The sequence below is a fragment of the Oncorhynchus mykiss genome, chromosome 17 (genome assembly GCF_057628025.1).
Source record: "Oncorhynchus mykiss isolate SJ-2025 chromosome 17, ASM5762802v1, whole genome shotgun sequence".
NCBI lineage: Eukaryota > Metazoa > Chordata > Actinopteri > Salmoniformes > Salmonidae > Oncorhynchus > Oncorhynchus mykiss.
Genome location: NC_143038.1, coordinates 78,731,850 through 78,745,000, shown reverse-complemented (window position 1 = coordinate 78,745,000; position 13,151 = coordinate 78,731,850). Strand labels below are relative to the sequence as shown.

The 13,151-nt window shown below is 43.0% G+C and overlaps 1 protein-coding gene across 2 annotated transcripts in view; it reads right to left on the bottom strand.

Moving 5' to 3' along the window:
- acad9 (acyl-CoA dehydrogenase family, member 9) overlaps positions 1-13,151 on the bottom strand; it is a 30,187-nt gene that overhangs the window by 14,108 nt on the left and 2,928 nt on the right. For both annotated transcript variants that reach the window (XM_036951003.2, XM_036951004.2), the window contains exons 7-11: positions 12,884-13,058; positions 11,458-11,531; positions 10,188-10,263; positions 9,907-10,097; positions 5,330-5,458 (exon numbers count right to left, since the gene is read on the bottom strand). In XM_036951003.2, coding sequence (XP_036806898.1) covers positions 5,330-5,458; positions 9,907-10,097; positions 10,188-10,263; positions 11,458-11,531; positions 12,884-13,058 — 645 coding nt within the window. The remainder of the gene's footprint in view (positions 1-5,329; positions 5,459-9,906; positions 10,098-10,187; positions 10,264-11,457; positions 11,532-12,883; positions 13,059-13,151) is intronic.

Sequence of the window (13,151 nt, the reverse complement as noted above, 5' to 3'; positions counted from 1 at the left end):
CTGGTCTTTGTGGTTGAAATACCTCCCTGGTCTTTGTGGTTGAAATACCTCCCTGGTCTTTGTGGTTTAATCTATGTTTGAAATAGCTGAAGGCAGCGTAAATAGATATATATCTGAGGGGAATTTGTTAGTCAACTTAGATACATGTAGCTTACTTGTTGCCCTAGAAGACTAAATAAACCCTTGCTGAGCAGAATAATGTAATAGATCGATAGAATTATTCACACCCCTTGACTGGTACAGAGCCTTCAGAAGGTATTCACACCCCTTGACTGATACAGAGCCTTCAGAAGGTATTCACACCCCTTGACTGATACAGAGCCTTCAGAAAGTGTAATTAATAACAAAGAGATATTCAATGTCTGATTTTATTTTACCCATCTACAAATAGATGCCTTTCTTTGACAGGCATTGGAATACCTCCCTGGTCTTTGTGGTTGGAATACCTCCCTGGTCTTTGTGGTTGGAATACCTCCCTGGTCTTTGTGGTTGGAATACCTCCCTGGTCTTTGTGGTTGGAATACCTCCCTGGTCTTTGTGGTTGGAATACCTCCCTGGTCTTTGTGGTTGGAATACCTCACTGGTCTTTGTGGTTGGAATACCTCCCTGGTCTTTGTGGTTGGAATACCTCCCTGGTCTTTGTGGTTGGAATACCTCCCTGGTCTTTGTGGTTGAAATACCTCCCTGGTCTTTGTGGTTGAAATACCTCCCTGGTCTTTGTGGTTTAATCTATGTTTGAAATACAGTGCCTTGCGAAAGTATTCGGCCCCCTTGAACTTTGCGAACTTTTGCCACATTTCAGGCTTCAAACATAAAGATATAAAACTGTATTTTTTTGTGAAGAATCAACAACAAGTGGGACACAATCATGAAGTGGAACGACATTTATTGGATATTTCAAACTTTTTTAACAAATCAAAAACTGAAAAATTGGGCGTGCAAAATTATTCAGCCCCTTTACTTTCAGTGCAGCAAACTCTCTCCGGAAGTTCAGTGAGGATCTCTGAATGATCCAATGTTGACCTAAATGACTAATGATGATAAATACAATCCACCTGTGTGTAATCAAGTCTCCGTATAAATGCACCTGCACTGTGATAGTCTCAGAGGTCCGTTAAAAGCGCAGAGAGCATCATGAAGAACAAGGAACACACCAGGCAGGTCCGAGATACTGTTGTGAAGAAGTTTAAAGCCAGATTTGGATACAAAACGATTTCCCAAGCTTTAAACATCCCAAGGAGCACTGTGCAAGCGATAATATTGAAATGGAAGGAGTATCAGACCACTGCAAATCTACCAAGACCTGGCCGTCCCTCTAAACTTTCAGCTCATACAAGGAGAAGACTGATCAGAGATGCAGCCAAGAGGCCCATGATCACTCTGGATGAACTGCAGAGATCTACAGCTGAGGTGGGAGACTCTGTCCATAGGACAACTATCAGTCGTTTAATGCACAAAGCTGGCCTTTATGGAAGAGTGGCAAGAAGAAAGCCATTTCTTAAAGATATCCATAAAAAGTGTTGTTTAAAGTTTGCCACAAGCCACCTGGGAGACACACCAAACATGTGGAAGAAGGTGCTCTGGTCAGATGAAACCAAAATTGAACTTTTTGGCAACAATGCAAAACGTTATGTTTGGCGTAAAAGCAACACAGCTCATCACCCTGAACACACCATGCCCACTGTCAAACATGGTGGTGGCAGCATCATGGTTTGTTCCTGCTTTTCTTCAGCAGGGACAGGGAAGATGGTTAAAATTGATGGGAAGATGGATGGAGCCAAATACAGGACCATTCTGGAAGAAAACCTGATGGAGTCTGCAAAAGACCTGAGACTGGGACGGAGATTTGTCTTCCAACAAGACAATGATCCAAAACATAAAGCAAAATCTACAATGGAATGATTAAAAAATAAACATATCCAGGTGTTAGAATGGCCAAGTCAAAGTCCAGACCTGAATCCAATCGAGAATCTGTGGAAAGAACTGAAAACTGCTGTTCACAAATGCTCTCCATCCAACCTCACTGAGCTCGAGCTGTTTTGCAAGGAGGAATGGGAAAAAATGTCAGTCTCTCGATGTGCAAAACTGATAGAGACATACCCCAAGCGACTTACAGCTGTAATCGCAGCAAAAGGTGGCGCTACAAAGTATTAACTTAAGGGGGCTGAATAATTTTGCACGCCCAATTTTTCAGTTTTTGATTTGTTAAAAAAGTTTGAAATATCCAATAAATGTCGTTCCACTTCATGATTGTGTCCCACTTGTTGTTGATTCTTCACAAAAAAATACAGTTTTATATCTTTATGTTTGAAGCCTGAAATGTGGCAAAAGGTCGCAAAGTTCAAGGGGGCCGAATACTTTCGCAAGGCACTGTAGCTGAAGGCAGCGTAAATAGATCTATATCTGAGGGGAATTTGTTAGTCAACTTAGATACATGTAGCTTACTTGTTGCCCTAGAAGACTAAATAAACCCTTGCTGAGCAGAATAATGTAATAGATCGATAGAATTAATGCTTCAATCTAGTTGACATCGGTAAAGTTCTCTCTGTCATCTTTCGTGTAGCAAAGACATTTAGGGACCGGGGAGAAAACACAATAACACCAACAAAAAATATATATAAATAAATAAACAATTCGGGAAAGATTTTCAGTGCAAAATGTCCAAAACGACATCAGTTTGACCGGTTAAGGAGAAAGAAAGCTGTGAAAATGACCCAATGGGTTTCTAATAAAATATACATTAAAGCCGAACTGAAATCTTATGTGGTTGAAATACTATCAGTGTTTATGATGAAGACAGAACCTCTACAGAAGGTATCTAACTGAGCATTGCATTCTCTCAAGATGCAGAAATAAATCATATTTCTCCACTCCTGTTGCCGAGTCATAACGCTGCCAACATTTGGTGTATAATTTTACAGTAATACATGCTTAATTCTGCAGGAGTTAATATTAAGGCCATGTGAGACGTTACAGACCTACAGTCAGTGTCCAGATTTCAAGTGTCCATTTAACCCATCTGAACATGCCATTCCCTTGACATGCCATAGGCCTATCTGAATCATCACGCATAACATAGCCAGCACTGCTGTCATCCTCTTTTACTACTTCACCACATAACATAGCCAGCACTGCTGTCATCCTCTTTTACTACTTCACCACATAACATAGCCAGCACTGCTGTCATCCTCTTTTACTACTTCACCACATAACATAGCCAGCACTGCTGTCATCCTCTTTTACTACTTCACCACATAACATAGCCAGCACTGCTGTCATCCTCTTTTACTACTTCACCAAATCTTTCCCAAACATTATTTTTCTGGTCCTCCTTTCAAACTCTTCTTTGTTTGTCTTATTGAATTAAACTTCAACAATGTACAGTGGGGCAAAAAAGTATTTAGTCAGCCACCAACTGTGCAAGTTCTCCCATTTAAAAAAATGAGAGAGGCCTGTAATTTTCATCATAGGTACACTTCAACTATGACAGACAAATGGAGAAAAAAAATCCAGAAAATCACATTGTAGGATTTTTTATGAATTTATTTGCAAATTATGGTGGAAAATAAGTATTTGGTCAATAACAAAAGTTTGTCAATACTTTGTTATATACCCTTTGTTGGCAATGACAGAGGTCAAACGTTTTCTGTAAGTCTTCACAAGGTTTTCACACACTGTTGCTGGTATTTTGGCCCATTCCTCCATGCAGATCTCCTCTAGAGCAGTGATGTTTTGGGGCTGTTGCTGGGCAACACGGACTTTCAACTCCCTCCAAAGATATTCTATGGGGTTGAGATCTGGAGACTGGCTAGGCCACTCCAGGACCTTGAAATGCTTCTTACAAAGCCACTCCTTCGTTGCCCGGGCGGTGTGTTTGGGATCATTGTCATGCTGAAAGACCCAGCCACGTTTCATCTTCAATGCCCTTGCTGATGGAAGGAAGATTTCACTCAAAATCTCACGATACATGGCCCCATTCATTCTTTCCTTTACACGGATCAGTCGTCCTGGTCCCTTTGCAGAAAAACAGCCCCAAAGCATGATGTTTCCACTTCCATGCTTCTATTTTGGTTTCATTTGACCATATGACATTCTCCCACACTTCTTCTGGATCATCCAAATGCTCTCTAGCAAACTTCAGACAGGCCTGGACATGTACTGGCTTAAGCAGGGGGACACGTCAGGCACTACAGGATTTGAGTCCCTGGCTGCGTAGTGTGTTACTGATGGTAGGCCTTGTTACTTTGGTCCCAGCTCTCTGCAGGTCATTCACTAGGTCCGCCGTGTAGTTCTGGGATTTTTGCTCACCGTTCTTGTGATCATTTTGACCCCACGGGGTGAGATCTTGCGTGGAGCCCCAGATCGAGGGAGATTATCAGTGGACTTATATGTCTTCCATTTCCTAATAATTGCTCCCACAGTTGATTTCTTCAAAACAAGCTGCTTACCTATTGTAGATTCAGCCTGGTGCAGGTCTACAATTTTGTTTCTGGTGTCCTTTGACAGCTCTTTGGTCTTGGCCATAATGGAGTTTGGAGTGTGACTGTTTGAGGTTGTGGACAGGTGTCTTTTATACTGATAACAAGTTCAAACAGGTGCCATTAATATAGGTAACGAGTGGAGGACAGAGGAGCCTCTTAAAGAAGAAGTTACAGGTCTGTGAGAGCCAGAAATCTTGCTTGTTTGTAGGTGACCAAATACTTATTTTCCACCATAATTTGCAAATATATTCATTAAAAATCCTACAATGTGATTTTCTGGATTTTTTTTCTCATTTTGTCTGTCATAGTTGAAGTGTACCTATGATGAAAATTACAGGCCTCTCATCTTTTTAAGTGGGAGAACTTGCACAATTGGTGGCTGACTAAATACTTTTTTGCCCCACTGTATTTAAAAAAAAAATTCAAAAGTTTTCTGCCTGTTCCCAAAATCATTATTTGGCTCTGCAGGCTATTGGGCCCACGTACAGTTAAGCCCTAAAGTTTAGGCGTATGCACTAATACCAGATAGCCTAAAATAATGAAAGAGAAACCACAATGTAGCCTATAAATTAATGTATTTATGGTATTGTTTCGCTTTACTCAACCCGCTCGCCACCCACCTACCCGCCCTTCAGCCACATAATAGTTTAGGACCCCCGAACCCGTACGCCCCCTGGATAGAACCGCAGGGACTGCGAGTTATGAGTCAACCCGCAAATCACTAGTATCTAGTCTGTCAAGGTGGACATCTGCCCTCTGGTGGACACTACGTGGTTACTACACGGTTAACGCTGTATAACTAACTCTCTGTTATTAAAAGGAGAAATACTACACTGTGTGCGTGATACCTCGAAGATGAGCAGGATACGGCAGTCTCTGAGGTAGCGTTCGTAGGGATAGTTCTTAGTGTAGCCGAGCCCTCCTAGAACCTGCAGAGCCTCAGACACACAGATCCAGCCTCCCTCAGAGCTGAACACCTACAGAGAGAGAGGTAAGCAAAGACACAGACAATAAGGTACTCTGTCATGCAACTAGTCATGCAACTATGAAACTTGTGTAGTGTAACCGTAGTGTGTCTATAGTGTAGTGTGTCTACAGGTGTAACAGCAGTGTGTCTACAGTGTAACAGCAGTGTGTCTACAGTGTAACAGCAGTGTGTCTACAGTGTAACAGCAGCCGGCTACCACCCGGTTACTCAACCCTGCACCTTAGAGGCTGCTGCCCTTTATACATAGACATGGGAATCACTGGCCACATTAATAATGGAACACTGGTCACTTTAGTAATGTTTACATACTGCTTTGCTAATTTCATATGTACATACACACTGTACTCCACTCCGACATTGCTTGTCCTAATATTTATAAATTCCATTATTTTACTTTTAAATGTGTGTATTGTTGGCAATTGTTACTGCACCGCTGGAGCTAGGGACACAAGCATAATGCTACACCTGCAATAACCTGCTAAATATGTGTATGTGACCAATTCAATTTGATTTGTACTCAAAGCATGCTAGCAAGTGTCTTCACTGACATTTTCAACCTCTCCCTGACCGAGTCTGTAATACCTACATGTTTCAAACAGACCACCATAGTCCATGTGCCCAAGAAAGTGAAGGTAACATGCCTATATGATTACCACCCTGTAGCACTCACGTTGGTAAGGGTAAGGGTAGGGTAGGCAACAACACATCCGCCACGCTGATCCTCAACACTGGGGCCCCTCAGGGGTGTGTGCTTAGTCCCCTCCTGTACTCCCTGTTCACCCACGACTGCATAGCCAATCAAGACTCCAATACCATCATTAAGTTTGCTGACGACAACACAGACAACGATGAGACAGCCTATAGGAAGGAGGTCAGAGACCTGGCAGTGTGTTGCCAGGCCAACAAAATCTCCCTCAATGTGAGCAAGACAAGACAAAGGAGCTGATTGTGGACTACAGGAAAAGGAGGGCCGAACAGGCTCCCATTAACATTGACGGGGCTGAAGTGGAGCGGGTTGAGAGTTTCAAGTTCCTTGGTGTCCACATCACCAACGAACTATCATGGTCCAAACACACCAAAACATTCGTGAAGAGGGCAAGACAACACCTTTTCCCCCTCGGGAGACTGAAAACATTTGGCATGGGTCCGGTTTCAACTGTTGTGCCTGCGGCTATGGAACCCTGACCTGTTCACCGGACGTGCTACCTGTCCCAGACCTGCTGTTTTCAAATCTCTAGAGACAGCAGGAGTGGTAGAGATACTCTCAATGAACGGCTATGAAAAGCCAACTGACATTTACTCCTGAGGTGCTGACCTGTTGCACCCTCGACAACTACTGTGATTATTATTATTTGACCATGCTGGTCATTTATGAACATTTGAACATCTTGGCCATGTTCTGTTATAATCTCCACCCGGCACAGCCAGAAGAGGACTGGCCACCCCTTATAGCCTGGTTCCTCTCTAGGTTTCTTGCTAGGTTTTGGCCTTTTTAGAGAGTTTTTCCTAGCCACCGTGCTTCTACACCTGCATTGCTTGCCGTTTGGGGTTTTAGGCTGAGATATCAGCTGATGTAAGAAGGGCTTTATTTGATAAATAGCAGTAGTAACAGAAGTAGTAGCAGTAGTTGTGATAACAGTAGTAGTAACAGCAGTAGCAGTATTACTAGTGTTAGTAGTAGCAGCAACAGCAGTAGTAGCAGCAGTATTAGTAGTAGCAGCAGTATTAGTAGGTGCAGCAGTATTAGTAGGTGCAGCAGTATTAGTAGTAGCAGCAGTATTAGTAGTTGCAGCAGTATTAGTAGTTGCAGCAGCATTAGTAGTTGCAGCAGTATTAGTAGGTGCAACAGTATTAGTAGATGCAGCAGTATTAGTAGTTACAGCAGTATTAGTAGTAGCAGCAGTATTAGTAGTAGCAGCAGTATTAGTAGTTGCAGCAGTATTAGTAGGTGCAGCAGTATTAATAGTAGCAGCAGTATTAGTAGTAGCAGCAGTATTAGTAGTAGCAGCAGTATTAGTAGTTGCAGCAGTATTAGTAGGTGCAGCAGTATTAATAGTAGCAGCAGTATTAGTAGTAGCAGCAGTATTAGTAGTAGCAGCAGTATTAGTAGTTGCAGCAGTATTAGTAGGTGCAACAGTATTAGTAGATGCAGCAGTATTAGTAGTTACAGCAGTATTAGTAGTAGCAGCAGTATTAGTAGTAGCAGCAGTATTAGTAGTTGCAGCAGTATTAGTAGTTGCAGCAGTATTAGTAGGTGCAGCAGTATTAGTAGTAGCAGCAGTATTAGTAGTTACAGCAGTATTAGTAGTAGCAGCAGTATTAGTAGTAGCAGCAGTATTAGTAGTTGCAGCAGTATTAGTAGGTGCAGCAGTATTAATAGTAGCAGCAGTATTAGTAGTAGCAGCAGTATTAGTAGTAGCAGCAGTATTAGTAGTTGCAGCAGTATTAGTAGTTGCAGCAGTATTAGTAGGTGCAGCAGTATTAATAGTAGCAGCAGTATTAGTAGTAGCAGCAGTATTAGTAGTAGCAGCAGTATTAGTAGTTGCAGCAGTATTAGTAGGTGCAACAGTATTAGTAGATGCAGCAGTATTAGTAGTAGCAGCAGTATTAGTAGTAGCAGCAGTATTAGTAGTAGCAGCAGTATTAGTAGTTGCAGCAGTATTAGTAGGTGCAGCACTATTAGTAGGTGCAGCAGTATTAGTAGTAGCAGCAGTATTAGTAGGTGCAGCAGTATTAGTAGTTACAGCAGTATTAGTAGTAGCAGCAGTATTAGTAGTAGCAGCAGTATTAGTAGGTGCAGCAGTATTAGTAGTTACAGCAGTATTAGTAGTAGCAGCAGTATTAGTAGTAGCAGCAGTATTAGTAGTAGCGGCAGTATTAGTAGGTGCAGCAGTATTAGTAGTAGCAGCAGTATTAGTAGTAGCAGCACTATTAGTAGGTGCAGCAGTATTAGTAGTTACAGCAGTATTAGTAGTTACAGCAGTATTAGTAGTAGCAGCAGTATTAGTAGTAGCAGCACTATTAGTAGGTGCAGCAGTATTAGTAGGTGCAGCAGTATTAGTAGGTGCAGCAGTATTAGTAGTTACAGCAGTATTAGTAGTAGCAGCAGTATTAGTAGTAGCAGCAGTATTAGTAGTTGCAGCAGTATTAGTAGGTGCAGCACTATTAGTAGGTGCAGCACTATTAGTAGGTGCAGCAGTATTAGTAGGTGCAGCAGTATTAGTAGTAGCAGCAGTATTAGTAGTAGCAGCAGTATTAGTAGTTGCAGCAGTATTAGTAGGTGCAGCAGTATTAGTAGTGTTAGTAGTAGCAGTATTAGTAGTAGCAGCAGTATTAGTAGTAGCAGCAACAGCAGTAGTAGCAGCAGTATTAGTAGTAGCAGCAGTATTAGTAGTAGCAGCAGTTTGTAGTAGTAGTTGCAGCAGTATTAGTAGTTGCAGCAGTATTAGTAGTAGCAGCAACAGCAGTAGTAGCAGCAGTATTAGTAGTAGCAGCAGTTTGTAGTAGTAGTTGCAGCAGTATTAGTAGTCGCAGCAGTATTAGTTGCAGCAGTATTAGTAATTAGTAGTAGCAGCAGTATTAGTAGTAGCAGCAGTATAAGTAGTAGCAGCAGTATTAGTAGGTGCAGCAGTATTAGTAGGTGCAGCATTATTAGTAGTAACAGCAGTATTAGTAATTAGTAGTTGCAGCAGTATTAGTAGTAGCAGCAGTATTAGTAGTAGCAGCAGTATTAGTAGTTGCAGCAGTATTAGTAGGTGCAGCAGTATTAGTAGTAGAATCAGTATTAGTAGTAGCAGTATTAGTAGTAGCAGCAGTATTAGTAGTAGCAGCAGTATTAGTAGTAGCAGCAGTATTAGTAGTAGCAGCAGTATTAGTAGTAGCAGCAGTATTAGTAGTAGCAGCAGTATTAGTAGTAGCAGCAGTATTAGTAGGTGCAGCAGTATTAGTAGTAGAATCAGTATTAGTAGTAGCAGTATTAGTAGTAGCAGCAGTATTAGTAGTAGAATCAGTATTAGTAGTAGCAGTATTAGTAGTAGCAGCAGTATTAGTAGTAGCAGCAGTATTAGTAGTAGCAGCAGTATTAGTAGTAGCAGCAGTATTAGTAGTTGCAGCAGTATTAGTAGTTGCAGCAGTATTAGTAGTTGCAGCAGTATTAGTAGTAGCAGCAGTATTAGTAGTAGCAGCAGTATTAGTAGTAGCAGCAGTATTAGTAGTAGCAGCAGTATTAGTAGTAGCAGCAGTATTAGTAGTAGCAGCAGTATTAGTAGTAGCAGCAGTATTAGTAGTAGCAGCAGTATTAGTAGTAGCAGCAGTATTAGCAGTTGCAGCAGTATTAGTAGTAGCAGCAGTATTAGTAGTAGCAGCAGTATTAGTAGTAGCAGTAGTAATTTTAGTAACAGTAGTAGTAACACCCCAGTATAGTGGTAGAAAAAGTACCTTAACCATAGCAGCCTCTAGAGAACAGTCAGGGACCCCAGGTCGATCCATCATCCCAGCCGTCAGGTATGCCATGCTCTCCATCACAAATGCATTCTGGGCCATCACCGCAAACTTCTCTTGGATCATCCCAAACTCACTGAGGTTCTTACCAAACTGTTTCCTGCTGCCAGCGTACTCTGCTGTCATCTCTGGAGAGGGAGACAAGACATCACCATTATCTTCATCATTACTATAACCATAATCATGATTATGAGCTTCTCACACTCTACAGCTTATACCGATGAGTTTCTTGATCATTCCAGAGCCGGCGCTGCCCATACTGAACCTGCCAGAGTTGAGGATGTTCATCGCTACCTGGATAATGACACATACAAAGAATCAGTAAAGGTTTGAGTGAAAACACGTGTACAAAGATATGGTAAACCATTCAAAACTAAATGGTGACAGTTAACCGTAGCACCAATACACCATGCAAATGCCACAGCAAGGAGCCTTGTAGGCTTTTTGAATGTTCTTCAAAAGGGCAAAAACGTAGCACAATGGTCTTCAGCGTAAAAACACAAGGCACCTAACATGTCGTTTTTTTTCTCTATGCTCATGATCCATTTCCCTGCGGACATGGTCGGAGCGCAGGACAGACCGTCGGAGCGCAGGACAGACCGTCGGAGCGCAGGACAGACCGTCAGAGCGCAGGACAGACCGTCGGAGCGCAGGACAGACCGTCAGAGCGCAGGACAGACCGTCAGAGCGCAGGACAGACCGTCGGACAGACCGTCGGAGCGCAGGACAGACCGTCGGAGCGCAGGACAGACCGTCGGAGCGCAGGACAGACCGTCGGAGCGCAGGACAGACCGTCGGAGCGCAGGACAGACCGTCGGAGCGCAGGACAGACAGTCGGAGCGCAGGACAGACCGTCGGAGCGCAGGACAGACCGTCGGAGCGCAGGACAGACAGTCGGAGCGCAGGACAGACAGTCGGAGCGCAGGACAGACAGTCGGAGCGCAGGACAGACAGTCGGAGCGCAGGACAGACCGTCGGAGCGCAGGACAGACCGTCGGAGCGCAGGACAGACCGTCGGAGCGCAGGACAGACCGTCGGTGTTCGGAGCACGTCTCTGGAGCCGCTGAGCATCTATTAACCCTGCTGTAGGACTCATTGCGGTCAGCACTAGTAGGTCAAACGAACGACTAAAATTAACAAATCACTCAGAAAAACTAATCAGGGGCTCCCGAGTGGCGTAGTCTAACGCACTGCATCTCAGTGCAAGAGGCGTCACTACAGACCCTGGTTCGATTCCAGGCTGTATCACAACCGGCTGTGATTGGAAGTCCCATAGGGTGGCACACAATTGGCCCTGCATCGTCCGGGTTAGAGTTTGGCCGGGGTAGGCCGTCATTGTAAATATGAATTTGTTCTTAACCGACTTGCCTAGTTAAATAAAGGTTAAATAAAAGTTTTAAAAATGACTCTCCAGCTTGTGAAAAAAGACGTTGAAAAATAACTGCACATCAATAGCATATAACAGAGGGGAAAGGGAAGTGACATCACCTTGAAGCCTCCTCCTACTTCTCCTATTACATTCTCCACAGGGACTGGACAGTTGTCGAATGACACTTCACATGCTGGGGGACAGAAACACATCCGTTATAGCCCAGTGAATGGTACACAACAGGGATTTCCCTTGGCTGACTGACAGCTACAGTTATCTTGTTTACAATACTTTTAAATCATTGAAGAGTGAATGAGTTCACAAGGAGAACAGGTATTATTGGTCTCTGCAGTTTATATATATGTTGGATCCCCTGATGCCCGGTTTTACCTCTGGCTTTCCGTGATTACCTCTAGACTAGGCTAACACCAACACAAGTACTGTCATTTACTCCACTAGGCTAACACCAACACAATTACTGTAATTTACTCCACTAGGCTAACAACAACACAAGTACTGTCATTTACTCCACTAGGCTAACAACAACACAAGTACTGTCATTTACTCCACTAGACTAACAACAACACAAGTACTGTCATTTACTCCACTAGGCTAACAACAACACAAGTACTGTCATTTACTCCACTAGGCTAACAACAACACAAGTACTGTCATTTACTCCACTAGGCTAACAACAACACAAGTACTGTCATTCACTCCACTAGGCTAACAACAAGAATAATTTATTCTTAACTGACTTGCCTAGTTAAATAAAGGTAAATAATAAATAAAATAACTGTTAGACCACCTAATGCCTAGATGTGATCTTACTGTTAGACCCCCTAATGCCTAGATGTGATCTTACTGTTAGACCCCCTAATGCCTAGATGTGATCTTACTGTTAGACCCCCTAATGCCTAGATGTGATCTTACTGTTAGACCCCCTAATGCTTAGATGTGATCTTACTGTTAGACCCCCTAATGCCTAAATGTGATCTTACTGTTAGACCCCCTAATGCCTAGATGTGATCTTACTGTTAGAACCCCTAATGCCTAAATGTGATCTTACTGTTAGACCCCCTAATGCCTAGATGTGATCTTACTGTTAGACCCCCTAATGCCTAAATGTGATCTTACTGTTAGAACCCCTAATGCCTAGATGTGATCTTACTGTTAGACCCCCTAATGCCTAGATGTGATCTTACTGTTAGACCCCCTAATGCCTAGATGTGATCTTACTGTTAGACCCCCTAATGCCTAGATGTGATCTTACTGTTAGACCCCCTAATGCCTAGATGTGATCTTACTGTTAGACCCCCTAATGCCTAAATGTGATCTTACTGTTAGAACCCCTAATGCCTAGATGTGATCTTACTGTTAGACCCCCTAATGCCTAGATGTGATCTTACTGTTAGACCCCCTAATGCCTAGATGTGATCTTACTGTTAGAACCCCTAATGCCTAGATGTGATCTTACTGTTAGACCCCCTAATGCCTAGATGTGATCTTACTGTTAGACCCCCTAATGCCTAGATGTGATCTTACTGTTAGAACCCCTAATGCCTAGTTTGTCTTCTGGTTTTCCGCTGGTGATCCCTCCGAAGGCTCGCTCTACGATGAAGGCAGTGATCTTATCTTTCTTCACTCCATCCTCTCCTACCACCTCCGTACGAGCAAACACCGTCATCAGGTCTGCAAACCCCCCGTTTGAGATCCAGATCTGGACAGCATGGAAATACAGTCACACAACTGTCCTTCAGACTGAATCATCACAAACAAAGTACCAACAGCAGTTAGCGAACACATGACTGAC